The 14,577-nt window shown below is 50.4% G+C and overlaps 1 protein-coding gene across 2 annotated transcripts; it reads right to left on the reverse strand.

Annotated features, from left to right (window-relative positions):
- Positions 1-278: 278 nt before the first annotated feature.
- LOC147645847 (uncharacterized) lies at positions 279-14,010 on the reverse strand. 2 transcript variants are annotated; one of them, XM_086874190.1, is made up of 5 exons: positions 4,338-4,517; positions 4,015-4,248; positions 1,178-3,723; positions 849-1,083; positions 279-557 (listed from the first exon to the last, which is right to left on the reverse strand). In XM_086874190.1, the coding sequence occupies exons 3-5, from the start codon at positions 1,199-1,201 to the stop codon at positions 466-468; spliced, it is 351 nt and encodes a 116-aa protein (XP_086730316.1). In that variant the 5' UTR covers positions 1,202-3,723; positions 4,015-4,248; positions 4,338-4,517; the 3' UTR covers positions 279-465. The 2 variants fall into 2 exon arrangements, with proteins under 2 accessions (XP_086730316.1, XP_086730317.1); XM_086874191.1 differs by lacking the exons at positions 4,015-4,248; positions 4,338-4,517 and adding an exon at positions 13,510-14,010.
- Between the last annotated feature and the right edge of the window lie 567 nt (positions 14,011-14,577).

The following is a 14,577-nucleotide window of genomic DNA, read 5'->3' on the forward strand; positions in this document are numbered from 1 at the left end:
TTTCAAGGGCCACTAAAAGAGGCTCATGTTTGCCTTGCTACCCACAAGTGCTGTAGGTATTTCCAGGAGAAGAGGGAAAACATCGCTGTCCTGTGGTGTGGTAGAAATGCCAGCACAACTGTGATTGTGTGAGCAAAGCCAGCCAGTGCTTTTTGGGGCAGCAGCAGCAGCTGAGAGTGTGGCAGAGCGGTTTTGATACTCTTTTTAGAGTCCTGCAAACATTGTTCCCGAAACAACCCGCAGCTTTGCAAATGTGCCCGAAGAAAATGCAAAGAGAACTGGGGTGTGAAAATCAAAGACTGTTTATCTGTAGAAGAAAAGGAACAAGAATGAACTACACCACATATTTACACTGTAAGAATATTGGTAACAAAAACAACAACAACAACAACAACAACAAACTATAGAACCTATTTACCTGAGAAGAGATCTAACAAAACTCTATGAAACGTATTTACAGGCAACTTAAACAAACTCTAAAACCTCTATCCTGAACACAACAACTGTAAAACGTATGTACAGCAGGGTGGCATCTGTGTCTGTGATGTCCCTAAGTCCTGGAAGAAAAACAAGTAGCACGGTCAGTGCAGTCAGGCACGGAAGGGTGTTGCATGTGCTGCCGGGCTGGGACACTGGCCCAGTGGGGCTCTGCTGCCAGAAGGGAGCCTGGCTGCGGGCTGTGGCCCAGGCACTGGAACAGGGCTTGTGTGGCCCACAGCAAGCCCAGGCCAGGCCAGGGATGGCCAGCAGAATCCAGTGCATGGGCTAGCGTGTCCCTGAGCAGGAAGTGCCCAGCCCGGCCCCAGGCTGGCAGCAGGGGACCCACTCTGCCTGTGGGGAGCACCTGCCTGTTCTGCTGCTGGCATCGGTCTTCATCCCCAAGACCATGTCTTCCTCCTTGTCTTTTAGATCAATATCCATCTCTTCAATATAATCTTTCGTTTCCACCTCCATCTCTTCCTCTGTCTCGTACATATCCACATCCATCTCTTCCTCTCCAGTATCCTCTCCGTCCACTTCCATGGCTTCTTCTCTATCAGTCTGTGTATCGACGTCCGTCTCCTCCTCTCGGTCTGTGCCAGCCTGCAGAGGTAGCAAAATTTCCCAGCCTGTCCCACAGAGCTCCAGCCCAGCCAGGCAGCTGCGGGGTGTCCGCCTCCGTGGAATAGTACCATACCTCTTTTGGAACAAATGCAGACATCCTGCAGGGATGGAGAGCAAAATCCAAGCGATGGGGAGCTTTGGGGACTGCTGGGGGAATCAGGGAGCAGGTGGCAACAAGGTGACAGGGGTAGGCTTGGAGCAGGGTGAATGAAGAGCGTGCTGGCACAAGGAGCCAAGGGTTGTGTTGTGGCCGTTGCTGGATGCTGGAAGTTCTAGCTGGAGCGTGCACTGTGACATCACCGCCAGGAGTTCAGGCCCAGGCTGAAGAGGACAACGGAGACCGTAGAATGAATGACGGAATCCCTGGGTGCTTGGGCTTGGAAGGGACCCTAAAGACCATCTTGTTCCAAGCGGAGCAATCTTCGCCCAGAATAGGTTGCTCAGAGCCCCGCTCCCAGCTGGCCTTGGATGTTGCCAAGGATGGAGCATCCCCAGCCTCTGTGCACAGCCTGGGCCAGTGGCCCAGCAGCCGGAGTGGAAAAGAGCAGCTTCATTAGATCCAACTTCAAGCTCACTCCTGCAGTTGAAAGGCTTCTCCTGTCTGTGCCCATCTTTCCTAGAGCTGCAGGGAGGCCTCGTCAGCCCCCTTCTCTTTCCAGGCTGAGCATCCCCAGCCCCACACGGACAGCAGTCCGATGCGTGGCAGTCAAGGCTAAAGGGTAGCAAATGGCTACATCAGGAAGTGAGAGATGGAAGCTTTTGGAGATGGAAGCTTTACCTCTAAATGTAGAAAAGAAAGCAAAGTGGAGGGAGAAATGGTGGGACTCTGGCTCTGTTCTAACTGGCGAAGATTTTCTTTTCTTCTTTTCTGTCGTGCTAACCCAAGTTTTGTTGTTTGAAAGGAGGTTTAGCAAAATATCCATCGTCTTCTCCACTGCTGAAACACTGAACAACATCTGGGCAGGCTGAGGATGCAGAGCAAAACCTGCAAATATCTACTGCTGATCGTGATCCTGGGGAATGCAGCTAAAGCCAGCCAAAAGCAATTTCTGGAAAGTCAAGCCTGCTTTACGTTTTCTGGAGTTTGGTTGTGCCAACTTCACCAGTCATTTCTAAAAAAGGAAAAGAAACTCCAAGCAAAAGAGAGAAAAACACAAAGAAACCAACCCAAAGAAACCAATCAAACAAACAGATAAAACACCCCCAACCAAACCAAAGGCAATGAGAAGTTAGGACTAGTTGTAAGGATATCACAGCAGGCGAATGGCTGCTTCCTACTTGGATCACCATCCAAAGCCACCTAGAACAACTTCTCCAAAACATATCCAACAGCAGAAATGGAAAAAGTGATCCATGGCAGCTCTGCATTGTGGTGAAGGATGAGCATGCAGTGGTCCAGATGCAGCATTGCCCACCCTCCAGGCTGCTGTTTGCTCTGCTGAAAGACTCTTGCAGGACTGTGGCCCCTCTCCATGCAATGGAAATCATTGCCACAGCTCTCAGTTGAGGCACTGGCATTTCCAGAGCCAGATTCAGGCACAATCCTACTGCCTGCTGAGCATCTGGGAAAGCTGCTGAGCATCTTCAGGCCTAGAAGCACAAAAGAGCTCAGGCTCTCCCCGAACTGGGTTTTCAGGGCAGCTTTCCATATCTCTGCAAGATTTCTTCATCCCTCAACACGTCTGACTTTATGATGTCCAACGATGCATTTGGGTTTCTTCCGTCCTCTTGTGTGCCCGTGAGTAACCTTCCACGTGGATGAAGGAGATTGTGTACAGGACAATTGATTGCGGCATTGCCATTTGGCTTCACTGTCACTCAGTTGAACACGGTCCTTATCTAAGAAGGACTTCCAAGAAATGGGTAGGAGTTTTGGCTGTGAGAGGAGCAGAAAGCACATTTTCTACAGCAAATTGCTAGCTGATGCACTTTCCTCCCTGCCAAAATAGTGATTGCCATTCATCTTCCTGGGAAGAATGTAAAGACCCATTCAGAGATGCCAAGTTCAGCTGGCCTGTGGCTTTGTGTGCCTCATTTCACATGTCCAATTTCAAGGGCCACTAAAAGAGGCTCATGTTTGCCTTGCTACCCACAAGTGCTGTAGGTATTTCCAGGAGAAGAGGGAAAACATCGCTGTCCTGTGGTGTGGTAGAAATGCCAGCACAACTGTGATTGTGTGAGCAAAGCCAGCCAGTGCTTTTTGGGGCAGCAGCAGCAGCTGAGAGTGTGGCAGAGCGGTTTTGATACTCTTTTTAGAGTCCTGCAAACATTGTTCCCGAAACAACCCACAGCTTTGCAAATGTGCCCGAAGAAAATGCAAAGAGAATGCAAAGAGAACTGGGGTGTGAAAATCAAAGACTGTTTATCTGTAGAAGAAAAGGAACAAGAATGAACTACACCACATATTTACACTGTAAGAATATTGGTAACAACAACAACAACAACAACAACAACAACAACAAACTATAGAACCTATTTACCTGAGAAGAGATCTAACAAAACTCTATGAAACGTATTTACAGACAACTTAAACAAACTCTAAAACCTCTATCCTGAACACAACAACTGTAAAACGTATATACAGCAGGGTGGCATCTGTGTCTGTGATGTCCCTAAGTCCTGGAAGAAAAACAAGTAGCACGGTCAGTGCAGTCAGGCACGGAAGGGTGTTCCATGTGCTGCCGGGCTGGGACACTGGCCCAGTGGGACTTTGCTGCCAGAAGGGAGCCTGGCTGGGAGCTGTGGCCCAGGCACTGGAACAGGGCTTGTGTGGCCCACAGCAAGCCCAGGCCAGGCCAGGGATGGCCAGCAGAATGCAGTGCATGGGCTAGCGTGTCCCTGAGCAGGAAGTGCCCAGCCCGGCCCCAGGCTGGCAGCAGGGGACCCACTCTGCCTGTGGGGAGCACCTGCCTGTTCTGCTGCTGGCATCGGTCTTCATCCCAAGACCATGTCTTCCTACTTGTCTTTTAGATCAATATCCATCTCTTCAATATAATCTTTCGTTTCCACCTCCATCTCTTCCTCTGTCTCGTACATATCCACATCCATCTCTTCCTCTCCAGTATGCTCTCCGTCCACTTCCATGGATTCTTCTCTATCAGTCTGTGTATCGACGTCCGTCTCCTCCTCTCCGTCTGTGCCAGCCTGCAGAGGTAGCAAAATTTCCCAGCCTGTCCCACAGAGCTCCAGCCCAGCCAGGCAGCTGCGGGGTGTCCGCCTCCGTGGAATAGTACCATACCTCTTTTGGAACAAATGCAGACATCCTGCAGGGATGGAGAGCAAAATCCAAGCGATGGGGAGCTTTGGGGACTGCTGGGGGAATCAGGGAGCAGGTGGCAACAAGGTGACAGGGGTAGGCTTGGAGCAGGGTGAATGAAGAGCGTGCTGGCACAAGGAGCCAAGGGTTGTGTTGTGGCCGTTGCTGGATGCTGGAAGTTCTAGCTGGAGCGTGCACTGTGACATCACCGCCAGGAGTTCAGGCCCAGGCTGAAGAGGACAACGGAGACCGTAGAATGAATGACGGAATCCCTGGGTGCTTGGGCTTGGAAGGGACCCTAAAGACCATCTTGTTCCAAGCGGAGCAATCTTCGCCCAGAATAGGTTGCTCAGAGCCCCGCTCCCAGCTGGCCTTGGATGTTGTCAAGGATGGAGCATCCCCAGCCTCTGTGCACAGCCTGGGCCAGTGGCCCAGCAGCCTGAGTGGAAAAGAGCAGCTTCATTAGATCCAACTTCAAGCTCACTCCTGCAGTTGAAAGGCTTCTCCTCTCTGTGCCCATCTTTCCTAGAGCTGCAGGGAGGCCTCGTCAGCCCCCTTCTCTTTCCAGGCTGAGCATCCCCAGCCCCACACGGACAGCAGTCCGATGCGTGGCAGTCAAGGCTAAAGGGTAGCAAATGGCTACATCAGGAAGTGAGAGATGGAAGCTTTTGGAGATGGAAGCTTTACCTCTAAATGTAGAAAAGAAAGAGAAGTGGAGGGGGAAATGGTGGGACTCTGGCTCTTTTCTAACTGGCGAAGATTTTCTTTTCTTCTTTTCTGTCGTGCTAACCCAAGTTTTGTTGTTTGAAAGGAGGTTTAGCAAAATATCCATCGTCTTCTCCACTGCTGAAACACTGAACAACACTTGGGCAGGCTGAGGATGCAGAGCAAAACCTGCAAATATCTACTGCTGATCGTGATCCTGGGGAATGCAGCTAAAGCCAGCCAAAAGCAATTTCTGGAAAGTCAAGCCTGCTTTACGTTTTCTGGAGTTTGGTTGTGCCAACTTCACCAGTCATTTCTAAAAAAGGAAAAGAAACTCCAAGCAAAAGAGAGAAAAACACAAAGAAACCAACCCAAAGAAACCAATCAAACAAACAGATAAAACACCCCCAACCAAACCAAAGGCAATGAGAAGTTAGGACTAGTTGTAAGGATATCACAGCAGGCGAATGGCTGCTTCCTACTTGGATCACCATCCAAAGCCACCTAGAACAACTTCTCCAAAACATATCCAACAGGAGAAATGGAAAAAGTGATCCATGGCAGCTCTGCATTGTGGTGAAGGATGAGCATGCAGTGGTCCAGATGCAGCATTGCCCACCCTCCAGGCTGCTGTTTGCTCTGCTGAAAGACTCTTGCAGGACTGTGGCCCCTCTCCATGCAATGGAAATCCTTGCCACAGCTCTCAGTTGAGGCACTGGCATTTCCAGAGCCAGATTCAGGCACAATCCTACTGCCTGCTGAGCATCTGGGAAAGGTGCTGAGCATCTTCAGGCCTAGAAGCACAAAAGAGCTCAGGCTCTCCCCGAACTGGGTTTTCAGGGCAGCTTTCCATATCTCTGCAAGATTTCTTCATCCCTCAACACGTCTGACTTTATGTCCAACGATGCATTTGGGTTTCTTCCGTCCTCTTGTGTGCCCGTGAGTAACCTTCCACGTGGATGAAGGAGGTTGTGTACAGGACAATTGATTGCGGCATTGCCATTTGGCTTCACTGTCACTCAGTTGAACACGGTCCTTATCTAAGAAGGACTTCCAAGAAATGGCTAGGAGTTTTGGCTGTGAGAGGAGCAGAAAGCACATTTTCTACAGCAAATTGCTAGCTGATGCACTTTCCTCCCTGCCAAAATAGTGATTGCCATTCATCTTCCTGGGAAGAATGTAAAGACCCATTCAGAGATGCCAAGTTCAGCTGGCCTGTGGCTTTGTGTGCCTCATTTCACATGTCCAATTTCAAGGGCCACTAAAAGAGGCTCATGTTTGCCTTGCTACCCACAAGTGCTGTAGGTATTTGCAGGAGAAGAGGGAAAACATCACTGTCCTGTGGTGTGGTAGAAATGCCACCACAACTGTGATTGTGTGAGCAAAGCCAGCCAGTGCTTTTTGGGGCAGCAGCAGCAGCTGAGAGTGTGGCAGAGCGGTTTTGATACTCTTTTTAGAGTCCTGCAAACATTGTTCCCGAAACAACCCACAGCTTTGCAAATGTGCCCGAAGAAAATGCAAAGAGAATGCAAAGAGAACTGGGGTGTGAAAATCAAAGACTGTTTATCTGTAGAAGAAAAGGAACAAGAATGAACTACACCACATATTTACACTGTAAGAATATTGGTAACAACAACAACAACAACCACAACAACAACAACAAACTATAGAACCTATTTACCTGAGAAGAGATCTAACAAAACTCTATGAAACGTATTTACAGACAACTTAAACAAACTCTAAAACCTCTATCCTGAACACAACAACTGTAAAACGTATGTACAGCAGGGTGGCATCTGTGTCTGTGATATCCCTAAGTCCTGCAAGAAAAACAAGTAGCACGGTCAGTGCAGTCAGGCACGGAAGGGTGTTCCATGTGCTGCCGGGCTGGGACACTGGCCCAGTGGGACTCTGCTGCCAGAAGGGAGCCTGGCTGGGGGCTGTGGCCCAGGCACTGGAACAGGGCTTGTGTGGCCCACAGCAAGCCCAGGCCAGGCCAGGGATGGCCAGCAGAATCCAGTGCATGGGCTAGCGTGTCCCTGAGCAGGAAGTGCCCAGCCCGGCCCCAGGCTGGCAGCAGGGGCCCCACTCTGCCTGTGGGGAGCACCTGCCTGTTCTGCTGCTGGCATCGGTCTTCATCCCAAGACCATGTCTTCCTCCTTGTCTTTTAGATCAATATCCATCTCTTCAATATAATCTTTCGTTTCCACCTCCATCTCTTCCTCTGTCTCGTACATATCCACATCCATCTCTTCCTCTCCAGTATGCTCTCCGTCCACTTCCATGGCTTCTTCTCTATCAGTCTGTGTATCGACGTCCGTCTCCTCCTCTCGGTCTGTGCCAGCCTGCAGAGGTAGCAAAATTTCCCAGCCTGTCCCACAGAGCTCCAGCCCAGCCAGGCAGCTGCGGGGTGTCCGCCTCCGTGGAATAGTACCATAGCTCTTTTGGAACAAATGCAGACATCCTGCAGGGATGGAGAGCAAAATCCAAGCGATGGGGAGCTTTGGGGACTGCTGGGGGAATCAGGGAGCAGGTGGCAACAAGGTGACAGGGGTAGGCTTGGAGCAGGGTGAATGAAGAGCGTGCTGGCACAAGGAGCCAAGGGTTGTGTTGTGGCCGTTGCTGGATGCTGGAAGTTCTAGCTGGAGCGTGCACTGTGACATCACCGCCAGGAGTTCAGGCCCAGGCTGAAGAGGACAACGGAGACCGTAGAATGAATGACGGAATCCCTGGGTGCTTGGGCTTGGAAGGGACCCTAAAGACCATCTTGTTCCAAGCGGAGCAATCTTCGCCCAGAATAGGTTGCTCAGAGCCCCGCTCCCAGCTGGCCTTGGATGTTGCCAAGGATGGAGCATCCCCAGCCTCTGTGCACAGCCTGGGCCAGTGGCCCAGCAGCCGGAGTGGAAAAGAGCAGCTTCATTAGATCCAACTTCAAGCTCACTCCTGCAGTTGAAAGGCTTCTCCTCTCTGTGCCCATCTTTCCTAGAGCTGCAGGGAGGCCTCGCCAGCCCCCTTCTCTTTCCAGGCTGAGCATCCCCAGCCCCACACGGACAGCAGTCCGATGCGTGGCAGTCAAGGCTAAAGGCTAGCAAATGGCTACATCAGGAAGTGAGAGATGGAAGCTTTTGCAGATGGAAGCTTTACCTCTAAATGTAGAAAAGAAAGAGAAGTGGAGGGGGAAATGGTGGGACTCTGGCTCTGTTCTAACTGGCGAAGATTTTCTTCTCTTCTTTTCTGTCGTGCTAACCCAAGTTTTGTTGTTTGAAAGGAGGTTTAGCAAAATATCCATTGTCTTCTCCACTGCTGAAACACTGAACAACATCTGGGCAGGCTGAGGATGCAGAGCAAAACCTGCAAATATCTACTGCTGATCGTGATCCTGGGGAATGCAGCTAAAGCCAGCCAAAAGCAATTTCTGGAAAGTCAAGCCTGCTTTACGTTTTCTGGAGTTTGGTTGTGCCAACTTCACCAGTCATTTCTAAAAAAGGAAAAGAAACTCCAAGCAAAACAGAGAAAAACACAAAGAAACCAACCCAAAGAAACCAATCCAACAAACAGATAAAACACCCCCAATCAAACCAAAGGCAATGAGAAGTTAGGACTAGTTGTAAGGATATCACAGCAGGCGAATGGCTGCTTCCTACTTGGATCACCATCCAAAGCCACCTAGAACAACTTCTCCAAAACATATCCAACAGGAGAAATGGAAAAAGTGATCCATGGCAGCTCTGCATTGTGGTGAAGGATGAGCATGCAGTGGTCCAGATGCAGCATTGCCCACCCTCCAGGCTGCTGTTTGCTCTGCTGAAAGACTCTTGCAGGACTGTGGCCCCTCTCCATGCAATGGAAATCATTGCCACAGCTCTCAGTTGAGGCACTGGCATTTCCAGAGCCAGATTCAGGCACAATCCTACTGCCTGCTGAGCATCTGGGAAAGGTGCTGAGCATCTTCAGGCCTAGAAGCACAAAAGAGCTCAGGCTCTCCCCGAACTGGGTTTTCAGGGCAGCTTTCCATATCTCTGCAAGATTTCTTCATCCCTCAACACGTCTGACTTTATGATGTCCAACGATGCATTTGGGTTTCTTCCGTCCTCTTGTGTGCCCGTGAGTAACCTTCCACGTGGATGAAGGAGATTGTGTACAGGACAATTGATTGCGACATTGCCATTTGGCTTCACTGTCACTCAGTTGAACACGGTCCATATCTAAGAAGGACTTCCAAGAAATGGGTAGGAGTTTTGGCTGTGAGAGGAGCAGAAAGCACATTTTCTACAGCAAATTGCTAGCTGATGCACTTTCCTCCCTGCCAAAATAGTGATTGCCATTCATCTTCCTGGGAAGAATGTAAAGACCCATTCAGAGATGCCAAGTTCAGCTGGCCTGTGGCTTTGTGTGCCTCATTTCACATGTCCAATTTCAAGGGCCACTAAAAGAGGCTCATGTTTGCCTTGCTACCCACAAGTGCTGTAGGTATTTGCAGGAGAAGAGGGAAAACATCACTGTCCTGTGGTGTGGTAGAAATGCCAGCACAACTGTGATTGTGTGAGCAAAGCCAGCCAGTGCTTTTTGGGGCAGCAGCAGCAGCTGAGAGTGTGGCAGAGCGGTTTTGATACTCTTTTTAGAGTCCTGCAAACATTGTTCCCGAAACAACCCACAGCTTTGCAAATGTGCCCGAAGAAAATGCAAAGAGAATGCAAAGAGAACTGGGGTGTGAAAATCAAAGACTGTTTATCTGTAGAAGAAAAGGAACAAGAATGAACTACACCACATATTTACACTGTAAGAATATTGGTAACAACAACAACAACAACCACAACAACAACAACAAACTATAGAACCTATTTACCTGAGAAGAGATCTAACAAAACTCTATGAAACGTATTTACAGACAACTTAAACAAACTCTAAAACCTCTATCCTGAACACAACAACTGTAAAACGTATGTACAGCAGGGTGGCATCTGTGTCTGTGATATCCCTAAGTCCTGCAAGAAAAACAAGTAGCACGGTCAGTGCAGTCAGGCACGGAAGGGTGTTCCATGTGCTGCCGGGCTGGGACACTGGCCCAGTGGGACTCTGCTGCCAGAAGGGAGCCTGGCTGGGGGCTGTGGCCCAGGCACTGGAACAGGGCTTGTGTGGCCCACAGCAAGCCCAGGCCAGGCCAGGGATGGCCAGCAGAATCCAGTGCATGGGCTAGCGTGTCCCTGAGCAGGAAGTGCCCAGCCCGGCCCCAGGCTGGCAGCAGGGGCCCCACTCTGCCTGTGGGGAGCACCTGCCTGTTCTGCTGCTGGCATCGGTCTTCATCCCAAGACCATGTCTTCCTCCTTGTCTTTTAGATCAATATCCATCTCTTCAATATAATCTTTCGTTTCCACCTCCATCTCTTCCTCTGTCTCGTACATATCCACATCCATCTCTTCCTCTCCAGTATGCTCTCCGTCCACTTCCATGGCTTCTTCTCTATCAGTCTGTGTATCGACGTCTGTCTCCTCCTCTCGGTCTGTGCCAGCCTGCAGAGGTAGCAAAATTTCCCACCCTGTCCCACAGAGCTCCAGCCCAGCCAGGCAGCTGCGGGGTGTCCGCCTCCGTGGAATAGTACCATAGCTCTTTTGGAACAAATGCAGACATCCTGCAGGGATGGAGAGCAAAATCCAAGCGATGGGGAGCTTTGGGGACTGCTGGGGGAATCAGGGAGCAGGTGGCAACAAGGTGACAGGGGTAGGCTTGGAGCAGGGTGAATGAAGAGCGTGCTGGCACAAGGAGCCAAGGGTTGTGTTGTGGCCGTTGCTGGATGCTGGAAGTTCTAGCTGGAGCGTGCACTGTGACATCACCGCCAGGAGTTCAGGCCCAGGCTGAAGAGGACAACGGAGACCGTAGAATGAATGACGGAATCCCTGGGTGCTTGGGCTTGGAAGGGACCCTAAAGACCATCTTGTTCCAAGCGGAGCAATCTTCGCCCAGAATAGGTTGCTCAGAGCCCCGCTCCCAGCTGGCCTTGGATGTTGCCAAGGATGGAGCATCCCCAACCTCTGTGCACAGCCTGGGCCAGTGGCCCAGCAGCCTGAGTGGAAAAGAGCAGCTTCATTAGATCCAACTTCAAGCTCACTCCTGCAGTTGAAAGGCTTCTCCTCTCTGTGCCCATCTTTCCTAGAGCTGCAGGGAGGCCTCGCCAGCCCCCTTCTCTTTCCAGGCTGAGCATCCCCAGCCCCACACAGACAGCAGTCCGATGCGTGGCAGTCAAGGCTAAAGGGTAGCAAATGGCTACATCAGGAAGTGAGAGATGGAAGCTTTTGGAGATGGAAGCTTTACCTCTAAATGTAGAAAAGAAAGAGAAGTGGAGGGGGAAATGGTGGGACTCTGGCTCTTTTCTAACTGGCGAAGATTTTCTTTTCTTCTTTTCTGTCGTGCTAACCCAAGTTTTGTTGTTTGAAAGGAGGTTTAGCAAAATATCCATCGTCTTCTCCACTGCTGAAACACTGAACAACACTTGGGCAGGCTGAGGATGCAGAGCAAAACCTGCAAATATCTACTGCTGATCGTGATCCTGGGGAATGCAGCTAAAGCCAGCCAAAAGCAATTTCTGGAAAGTCAAGCCTGCTTTACGTTTTCTGGAGTTTGGTTGTGCCAACTTCACCAGTCATTTCTAAAAAAGGAAAAGAAACTCCAAGCAAAAGAGAGAAAAACACAAAGAAACCAACCCAAAGAAACCAATCAAACAAACAGATAAAACACCCCCAACCAAACCAAAGGCAATGAGAAGTTAGGACTGGTTGTAAGGATATCACAGCAGGCGAATGGCTGCTTCCTACTTGGATCACCATCCAAAGCCACCTAGAACAACTTCTCCAAAACATATCCAACAGGAGAAATGGAAAAAGTGATCCATGGCAGCTCTGCATTGTGGTGAAGGATGAGCATGCAGTGGTCCAGATGCAGCATTGCCCACCCTCCAGGCTGCTGTTTGCTCTGCTGAAAGACTCTTGCAGGACTGTGGCCCCTCTCCATGCAATGGAAATCATTGCCACAGCTCTCAGTTGAGGCACTGGCATTTCCAGAGCCAGATTCAGGCACAATCCTACTGCCTGCTGAGCATCTGGGAAAGCTGCTGAGCATCTTCAGGCCTAGAAGCACAAAAGAGCTCAGGCTCTCCCCGAACTGGGTTTTCAGGGCAGCTTTCCATATCTCTGCAAGATTTCTTCATCCCTCAACACGTCTGACTTTATGATGTCCAACGATGCATTTGGGTTTCTTCCGTCCTCTTGTGTGCCCGTGAGTAACCTTCCACGTGGATGAAGGAGATTGTGTACAGGACAATTGATTGCGGCATTGCCATTTGGCTTCACTGTCACTCAGTTGAACACGGTCCATATCTAAGAAGGACTTCCAAGAAATGGGTAGGAGTTTTGGCTGTGAGAGGAGCAGAAAGCACATTTTCTACAGCAAATTGCTAGCTGATGCACTTTCCTCCCTGCCAAAATAGTGATTGCCATTCATCTTCCTGGGAAGAATGTAAAGACCCATTCAGAGATGCCAAGTTCAGCTGGCCTGTGGCTTTGTGTGCCTCATTTCACATGTCCAATTTCAAGGGCCACTAAAAGAGGCTCATGTTTGCCTTGCTACCCACAAGTGCTGTAGGTATTTCCAGGAGAAGAGGGAAAACATCGCTGTCCTGTGGTGTGGTAGAAATGCCAGCACAACTGTGATTGTGTGAGCAAAGCCAGCCAGTGCTTTTTGGGGCAGCAGCAGCAGCTGAGAGTGTGGCAGAGCGGTTTTGATACTCTTTTTAGAGTCCTGCAAACATTGTTCCCGAAACAACCCACAGCTTTGCAAATGTGCCCGAAGAAAATGCAAAGAGAATGCAAAGAGAACTGGGGTGTGAAAATCAAAGACTGTTTATCTGTAGAAGAAAAGGAACAAGAATGAACTACACCACATATTTACACTGTAAGAATATTGGTAACAACAACAACAACAACAACAACAACAACAACAACAAACTATAGAACCTATTTACCTGAGAAGAGATCTAACAAAACTCTATGAAACGTATTTACAGGCAACTTAAACAAACTCTAAAACCTCTATCCTGAACACAACAACTGTAAAACGTATGTACAGCAGGGTGGCATCTGTGTCTGTGATGTCCCTAAGTCCTGGAAGAAAAACAAGTAGCACGGTCAGTGCAGTCAGGCACGGAAGGGTGTTCCATGTGCTGCCGGGCTGGGACACTGGCCCAGTGGGACTCTGCTGCCAGAAGGGAGCCTGGCTGGGGGCTGTGGCCCAGGCACTGGAACAGGGCTTGTGTGGCCCACAGCAAGCCCAGGCCAGGCCAGGGATGGCCAGCAGAATGCAGTGCATGGGCTAGCGTGTCCCTGAGCAGGAAGTGCCCAGCCCGGCCCCAGGCTGGCAGCAGGGGACCCACTCTGCCTGTGGGGAGCACCTGCCTTTTCTGCTGCTGGCATCGGTCTTCATCCCAAGACCATGTCTTCCTCCTTGTCTTTTAGATCAATATCCATCTCTTCAATATAATCTTTCGTTTCCACCTCCATCTCTTCCTCTGTCTCGTACATATCCACATCCATCTCTTCCTCTCCAGTATCCTCTCCGTCCACTTCCATGGCTTCTTCTCTATCAGTCTGTGTATCGACGTCCGTCTCCTCCTCTCGGTCTGTGCCAGCCTGCAGAGGTAGCAAAATTTCCCAGCCTGTCCCACAGAGCTCCAGCCCAGCCAGGCAGCTGCGGGGTGTCCGCCTCCGTGGAATAGTACCATAGCTCTTTTGGAACAAATGCAGACATCCTGCAGGGATGGAGAGCAAAATCCAAGCGATGGGGAGCTTTGGGGACTGCTGGGGGAATCAGGGAGCAGGTGGCAACAAGGTGACAGGGGTAGGCTTGGAGCAGGGTGAATGAAGAGCGTGCTGGCACAAGGAGCCAAGGGTTGTGTTGTGGCCGTTGCTGGATGCTGGAAGTTCTAGCTGGAGCGTGCACTGTGACATCACCGCCAGGAGTTCAGGCCCAGGCTGAAGAGGACAACGGAGACCGTAGAATGAATGACGGAATCCCTGGGTGCTTGGGCTTGGAAGGGACCCTAAAGACCATCTTGTTCCAAGCGGAGCAATCTTCGCCCAGAATAGGTTGCTCAGAGCCCCGCTCCCAGCTGGCCTTGGATGTTGCCAAGGATGGAGCATCCCCAGCCTCTGTGCACAGCCTGGGCCAGTGGCCCAGCAGCCTGAGTGGAAAAGAGCAGCTTCATTAGATCCAACTTCAAGCTCACTCCTGCAGTTGAAAGGCTTCTCCTCTCTGTGCCCATCTTTCCTAGAGCTGCAGGGAGGCCTCGCCAGCCCCCTTCTCTTTCCAGGCTGAGCATCCCCAGCCCCACACGGACAGCAGTCCGATGCGTGGCAGTCAAGGCTAAAGGCTAGCAAATGGCTACATCAGGAAGTGAGAGATGGAAGCTTTTGGAGATGGAAGCTTTACCTCTAAATGTAGAAAAGAAAGAGAAGTGGAGGGGG

This window comes from Cyanistes caeruleus, unplaced genomic scaffold (genome assembly GCF_971803275.1).
Source record: "Cyanistes caeruleus unplaced genomic scaffold, bCyaCae1.hap1.1 HAP1_SCAFFOLD_158, whole genome shotgun sequence".
In the NCBI taxonomy this organism is placed as follows: domain Eukaryota; kingdom Metazoa; phylum Chordata; class Aves; order Passeriformes; family Paridae; genus Cyanistes; species Cyanistes caeruleus.

Excerpts from the sequence above, each read along its gene's own strand:
- LOC147645847 (XM_086874191.1), bottom strand. The coding sequence starts at position 1,201 with ATGTCTGCATTTGTTCCAAAAGAG. Across the intron at positions 1,084-1,177 it reads CTGCATTTGTTCCAAAAGAG|GCTGGCACAGACCGAGAGGA; the intron begins GTATGGTACTAT and ends CTACCTCTGCAG. Across the intron at positions 558-848 it reads CGATGCCAGCAGCAGAACAG|GACTTAGGGACATCACAGAC; the intron begins GCAGGTGCTCCC and ends TTTTTCTTCCAG.